Source organism: Triticum urartu, chromosome 5A (assembly GCF_056163025.1).
Source record: "Triticum urartu cultivar PI428250 chromosome 5A, HENAU_Tu73, whole genome shotgun sequence".
In the NCBI taxonomy this organism is placed as follows: Eukaryota; Viridiplantae; Streptophyta; class Magnoliopsida; order Poales; family Poaceae; genus Triticum; species Triticum urartu.
Window position 1 is genome coordinate 226,032,894 of NC_141877.1, and position 7,790 is coordinate 226,040,683.

General features: G+C 43.1%; 1 protein-coding gene across 1 annotated transcript; it reads right to left on the reverse strand.

Moving 5' to 3' along the window:
• Positions 1-543: 543 nt before the first annotated feature.
• On the reverse strand, positions 544-1,558 carry LOC125555862 (uncharacterized). The gene has a single exon (XM_048718680.2). The coding sequence runs from the start codon at positions 1,546-1,548 to the stop codon at positions 904-906; it is 645 nt and encodes a 214-aa protein (XP_048574637.2). The 5' UTR covers positions 1,549-1,558; the 3' UTR covers positions 544-903.
• Positions 1,559-7,790: the final 6,232 nt, after the last annotated feature.

The window sequence follows — 7,790 nt, forward strand, 5'->3', positions numbered from 1 at the left end:
CTGACAGAGAAACATTGTACCCAAATGCCATGAGTACATAGCATTACCATACAGACATACAGAGTAGCTATCCTTTGTCGATTTTTTCTATTGGTTACACCTAATCAATAGCAAAGGGTGGGGACAGCATCGGCATCGTGCTACATATTCTTATATTGTTCTCTGCAATGCCAACTATAATGTGTGTGGTGAACCAACCTATGGTTGAATGGTTAGATAGACAGTGGTATTTTCAGCTCGTCAGGGTTTAAGTCCTGGTGCTTACATTATTTGTGAATCAATCTATGGTTGAATGGTTATAGGGATAGTGGTATTTTCAGCTCGTCAAGGTTTAAGTTCTGATGCTTGCATTATTTCTGTATTTATTTCAGGATTTTCAATGATGCGCTTTCAATAAAAGAAGATATTCTCGTCGACGATGAAGCGTCTACAATAACTTCGTAAATTCCGTACGTACCCTGCATAGGTTGGTCACTTGACGAAGTTTGGTGCTAATAGACAACCGGACATTTTATACTACTCCCTTCGTTCTAAATTATTCGTCTCAGAAATGAATGTATTTAGAAAGTTAAAATACATCTAGATACATTCATATATGTGACAAGAAATCGAAACGGAGGGAAATATTTTTTTAAGACATTTTATACTAGTACTGTGTTGCCAGAAACAAGCAAACTTTTCTCGAGACACGCATCCATGAACAAACGAAAGCACACTAATTAAGCTGTGGCGCATGCTGTTCATGACACCTCAACCGTATGATCAGAAATCCGTGCTCCGGATGACGCTAATCAGATGATCGATGTGACCCCAGCAAGCTCTTGTTCTGCCATTTTTCGCGGTGGCAGAGGATCAGACGTGTTAATTATTGCTACTTATCTCTGTGTACTCCGCCCGGCCTGGTCATGGTCGTGGACGCGGTGCGACGGACCGGCGAGCAAGGAAAGCACCGTCGGCGACGTCCATGGCCCTCCTGCACCCGTACAGGTCGAGGAACCTGATGACACGGACACTGCCGCCGGCGAGTCGCCACGGCCGCGCCATGCGGCTGGAGTTGGTTGTCGTCGGTGTCAGCCAAAGCTTGTCATCTCCGTCGTCTGTGCCTTCTTCCCTTGTGCACTCCACGAAGGCGGCGGCGAAGGGGTCTGCTGCGGGTGCAGGTGCGGGGGCGTCGAGGGCGCGGCGGCGTCTGCGCTGCCGGCAGCGGCGAGTGGAAGGGCGCAGTGGCGGCGGTGGGAGCGGAACGGCCGCGGTGTCGCTGGACGAGGAGATAAGGCCGGCGAGATTGCTCTTGGGGAGTCCCGGGCGGCGCTCCCACGAAAAGGGCACCACGGAAGTGGCTGAGGTGGTGCGAGGAGACGGGGCGGGGGACGTCGACGGGGAGAAGGAGGAGGAGGCGGTGGACACGGAGGAAGACGAGGAAGAGGAGGAGGCGCTGCGGTTTCGCCGTCGCGGGACGGTCGACGGCGTCGACGGCAGCGAGAGTGGCGGAGGTGGCAGCGGCAGCGGCATTGGCTGCGATTTGTTGGTTTGCGAAGGTCCCATCATGAGAGACACACGCACAGCGGGGAGTTGGAGATCAGTCGTTAGACCCTCCGCGAATAAATACCCAAGACGATTTGCACAAGCACTGCGCTGGCTGTAGGAGAAAAAAACAACAACCGCCTTCCTAGCCCTTTTTTTTAAGATCGGAAGGTTTATTTTTTTTCGATAAAAGGCGTCTTTATTAACTCAAAACGTAGCATCAAGAAGATACAAATCATGATGAGTAACACCCGGCCTCTGCATAGTTAGGATGCACACAGCCAAACACAAATAGTCTAAAAGATAATAAAAAGATGACATATTGGCACTAGTAGAGTCAAATAAGACCGTCACTATGCCTATGTTGAAGGATGTGATGGGCCGATACGGAGGTTATGCTGCCACCCATGTTGGGAAAAAACCTCCATGGCCACTCACTCCAATTGCATACACATCGCCTTAAACAGCGGTTGGAACTCCGTACGGTAAAGCATAGACCACGTACGAAGAGATTGCGTACAACGGAAAATAACCTGCAAAAGAGAAAAGTGTTTGTCATTAAAAATCAGATCATTTTTACATAGTCAAAGCAACCATAATAAGGCATACGCTCGCACCCTTATTAGCGTTTTGAATCTATAAGGAATACCATCCAGCCAGTAACCAAAAATATTGGCAACATGATAGAGGCGAGGGTCCGATCTTTCGATGAGATGATAACTATCGATTTGGTGGAGACGACTTTGACGATCCGACTACAAACCTGCACGACGTTGCGCCTTAGCAATCGCTAAACCAATCTCCCGAGGTTACTGATGATGCTGGAAGCACGATCAGCCTGACCACGAAGGTCTATTCCTGCACGCAATCGAAGAACAAGCAAGAATATGATAATGCAATCTGAATATTGCGAATATAGATGAAGTATTGATAAAGGTGGGGATCCGGAAGCGATCTTGGTCTGGTCGTTGGACACAAACGAAGTACACGAAGTTGCAATGGCTAACTTTTAACTAAACAAATTCCAAGGAAAAAGCTACTAGATGGATCTACTTATATAGGAGTAAGGGGTGGCGGCCAAGGAGGTGGGAGGACGTCCCAAGGCAGCCTAAAACTAACCCTAGGTCGTACAAGGCTCATGGGCCCAAGTGGAGGTGATGCAACACCTTTGGGCTTGTAGTTTGACTCAGATTCTGCTGCAACATCAGATTGTTTTGTCCGTAACTCAATGCTCCGGACGAATTTGAAGATGAATCCAATTGGGTTGGAAAGAGCACGAAATCTAGTTTCCAACAAAAAAAGAATCACCCAATTCGGAGTCCATATGAAAAAGTTGTTGGCGTTTTGAGTCAGGTATGTCTGTGCAGGCCGAATCTGAATCCAGAACGTGAAAGACTTGGACTCTATCTTCTCTTGGCCCAAAAGTGACGTGAGAGGACTTTTTGAACACAACATAAACTTCTCCTTTTCCCTTATCTTCATATGTGGATTGTACAAATGTCCCATACACCTGCAATTAGACAAAACATAAAAGTGTGTGAAGTATTTTTGTTCTGGATAACATAAATAGATTATTGAATAGTTTGCATTAGAAATCACCTGACAAATATGCATGTATGCAATATTTTTGGTCGTATCCAAGGTAGTCATGTCCTCATCATCCTCCCCTTTTTGAAAACAAAGCCGTCCTCGGCGTTGCTTAATCTGAAATGTGGCTAACAAAAGAGACAAGGTGTACATGTTGTATATGTATATGTCATCCAGTTTAACTTCCCTTGATTTTTGCACGTATGACACATGTATACATGAGTAACTTTCATAGTTCATAAAAACTAAAGCCAAAAAATTATCACAAGAAGTAGAAGGCATGAAAATATTAGAACTCAGTTTGCACATATAAGTGAAGCTCTTATTCATTTCAAAAGATTCGCAATGTTCATCATTAAACCATCCCAACTTTGGTGAATAAACCTTACTTGCATCAAATTTACATGCTACAACATGCTTAAATAAGCAAACATGCAATAAGTCATTGGACACAGAATCATCACCAAGATTGGAGGCCATATCAAAATGATTAAACATTAGTTCTTTTGCATCAACAGTTAATTCAATGGGTGCACTCAAAATTATTGATATTTCAGTTGTTTGATCACATGACGCATTCATGACAGTAACAAGATTCTCTAAAATAAGTGGTGTGCTCAAATCAACAGGTAACTCAATACATGACGCATTCAAGTTAACTAGGCATGCATCATTCTCATGTGAAGTTATATCATCAATACCTTTACTGTTACCTTGTGGCAAAGATGTAGCTGATGTAGGTACGGACGTTGACAATGTACCATACCCTTGAGATGATGCCACGCTCATAATCCGAGGTGCAATGATGGAGGAACCCACCGGCGGTGGCGAGCATGAACAGGAATAGTAGTTGTTGTAGTCACCTAATGCATCCTCCTTTATCTGTCTCTTAAAGGTACAAGCACGGACATACATACCAGTAATGCAACGAGGAATATACTGAAATCTTGCCTGAATATCATGGTTCAAACCACCAAAAAATCTATTCATTGTATCATTCTCAGATTCTTCTATGTCACAATGATGCATATAAGATTTGAACTCTTGGTAGTAAGCATGAACAGTGTTGTTGCCTTGTTTAAATTGTTCAAATTTGCGAAGCAATTCACGACGATAATAAGGAGGGAAAAATTGTTGTCTCATTACAGCTTTCAAAACTTTCCAAGTTGTGGGTTGGTTATCAATGTTTTTCTTACAATGTACACTCCACCAAACAGAAGCAAAATCAGTAAATGCTCTAGTGGCTGCTCGCACTCGCTCAAGTTCAGAAAAGTCATGGTGACTAAAAACTTGTTCTACTTCAAGCTCCCAAGCTAGATATGTAGTAGGATTAAATCTACCCTCAAATGACGGTAAAAAGATAACCTGACCATGTGCTTGTGTGTGTTGTCCCAACTCTCGTGATGGTGAAGATGTGTCCGTCGTCCAAGAACTTCTATCTTCGGAACCTGTCATGATTAGTAGAAACAAGAAACAAAATTCAAGAATAATGTTCCTATGAACTACTAGGGTGTGGTGGTAAAGCGCTCACAGTAAAGCAAATATCAATATCTTACAAGTTCTTACCAAGCAACAGGTGGTGACAGGCAACCAACAGTGTCAAATAACTCTAAAGATTGTGTAAAGCGATTGCCAGGGGAACGTACGTATACACGGTGTAGAAATATGTGGAGCTGGGTTGGCTATATATGGTAGCAAAAGATTAGCAATAATCAATTCAGAGATGCAATGTTGAATAAACGCTCAACGACGGTACTGTGCTGGTCCTAGGCTAGACCGAACTAGAGACGCGAGCCTAGAACACTAATGAGGTCACGTCGTAGCACAACTAGCACCAATAAAGGATACTAAGTAGCTCTGGACAGCAAGATATAAGTGAAGATCACAACGGCAGTAAAGATAATGATGTGAAACAACAGCCAAGCAGGATATATCAACAACTTTGTCTCCAACTTTCCTCTGAAAAAGTTTGTGCCGATTTTTTTGATTTTTTTCTCCTTTTTTTTCTCTGACTTTTTTTCTCTTGTTTTCTTGTTTTTTTCTCTCTTTTTTTCTCCCTCTTTCCAAAACAAACTAGATGAGACGCAGATTGGATCAAGCGAAGATGTGAACGATCTCAACTATTATTATGACAATGAATGGTGGGTAGCACGTGGTGGAAATTGATGGATGGGTGGTGGACAGCGGAAGAGATAATGATGCAGCGGTGGTGTGACTAATGTGAACAGAACTCGAAACTCTAAACAAACTAGACACTAAGACCAGCAACTCGACACGACGATGCAACCGATAATTCAACTATGCAAGCAATGAAAAGAAAATTGCAAAGGTTCAGACTGGCTTGGACCAAGGATGAATAGATCTAAATCTTTTTTGTGGCTTTTTCTTGGACAATAGGTAAGAAAATAAATCTAATCTAGGAAAACTGGAAATTCTCACCGAGCAACCTGAAAACTGATACCACTTGATAGAGGCGAGGGTCCCGATCTTTCGATGAGATGATAACTATCGATTTGGTGGAGACGACTTTGACGATCCGACTACAAACCTGCACGACGTTGCGCCTTAGCAATCGCTAAACCAATCTCCCGAGGTTACTGACGATGCTGGAAGCACGATCAGCCTGACCACAAAGGTCTATTCCTGCACGCAATCGAAGAACAAGCAAGAATATGATAATGCAATCTGAATATTGCGAATATAGATGAAGTATTGATAAAGGTGGGGATCCGAAAGCGGTCTTGGTCTGGTCGTTGGACACAAACGAAGTACACGAAGTTGCAATGGCTAACTTTTAACTAAACAAATCCCAAGGAAAAAGCTACTAGATGGATCTATTTATATAGGAGAAAGGGGTGGCGGCCAAGGAGGTGGGAGGACGTCCCAAGGCAGTCTAAAACTAACCCTAGGTCGTACAAGGCTCATGGGCCCAAGTGGAGGTGATGCAACACCTTTGGGCTTGTAGTTTGACTCAGATTCTGCTGCAACGTCAGATTGTTTCGTCCGTAACTCAATGCTCCGGACGAATTTGAAGATGAATCCAATTGGGTTGGAAAGAGCACGAAATCTAGTTTCCAACAAAAAAAGAATCACCCAATTCGGAGTCCGTATGAAAAAGTTGTTGGCGTTTTGAGTCAGGTATGTCTGTGCAGTCCGAATCTGAATCCAGAACGTGAAAGACTTGGACTCTATCTTCTCTTGGCCCAAAAGTGACGTGAGAGGACTTTTTGAACAGAACATAAACTTTGTGGATTGTACAAATGTCCCATACACCTGCAATTAGACAAAACACAAAAGTGTGTGAAGTATTTTTGTTCTGGATAACATAAATAGATTATTGAATAGTTTGCATTAGAAATCACCTGACAAATATGCATGTATGCAATATTTTTGGTCGTATCCAAGGTAGTCATGTCCTCATCACAACACCTATGGGCGGACAAAGATTAGACGCTATTTGGATGATTGACCATGTAGAACCTGCAAACTTGCACTGGAAAAAGAAGTGTCTGGTTGTCTCGTCATGAGTACAAAAGCCACACTTCTTGCTTCCATGCCAGTTGCGACGAGCGAGGTTATCTTTGGTTAGCACCACTCCCTTCTAAAGGTACCACATGAAGATCTTAACTTTCAGTGGAATCTTCAATCTCCAAATTTTCTTGTTATCATCCATTGGGACCTCTGAATGCGTGAGCGCACGGTACATCGAGTCGACTGTGAAGGACCCAAATGCAGTGAGGTTCCAGCGGAACACATCTCGTCCTTGTGTCAGATTAATCGTATCCAATCGGGACAAAAGATGTTGTCATGACACAAGACGGGGGCCAATCAAATCCCGCCTGAAAGAAATATCTGGTGGAAAGGAACTGAGCACTTGCGCAAGAGTTTCATTCTTATTGCGAACATTGCGGTGCAAAGAAATATCCAATCGGAACTGCTCCTCTTGGGAACCCATGCCATGTTCTTCTTTTTTCAGCTCTTGTGCACTAAGTTTTTGTAATTCCTTCTTTCGCCAATACGATAAGCCGACTAGGCACCCCGACTGTGATGTTGTTTGAAGCAATGGCAATTCTTGTTTTACCTTGTGCACTGTCAACTTCTTTTCTTCAGATTTGGCACTTTGACTCTTGATAATTGGTTGCTTCGTCTTGTTGCCTTTAGTAGCCAATGTCAACACGTTAATTGGGTCTTTTTCATTTGAGATCAAATCTGAAGTTGCACTCTTACGACCATCTCTTTTAACATGGTACACTTGTTTGACCACCTCTTTCTTCTTTGAGCTCCAGACCGATTCCTTATGATTGAAACGACCTTTAACATATGATTGTTCAAATGTTGATATTCTCGGAGATGCATAATATTGGTTAGATGGTCTAAAATAAGATGAAGACTATGCCCTTGTATCATACCTGTCCCATGATGGATATGGATCTACATGAGTATAGGGATGCATCCACGGCATTGGCACTGGCGGCCCAAAATAAGGATATGAATATGTTGCATTAAAATGCTCACTTTGCTAATACCTATCCTCATATTTGCGCCTTGGGGGTGATCTTGGTTTCTTTGCATGATTTGGCCGATAAGCATTCTTCTCTCCACTCTTCTTTTGATATTTATCCAATAGTTCAGCGAAGGTGATTTTTGATCTCTTACACTTGCGCTTATTTTGGCCTTTG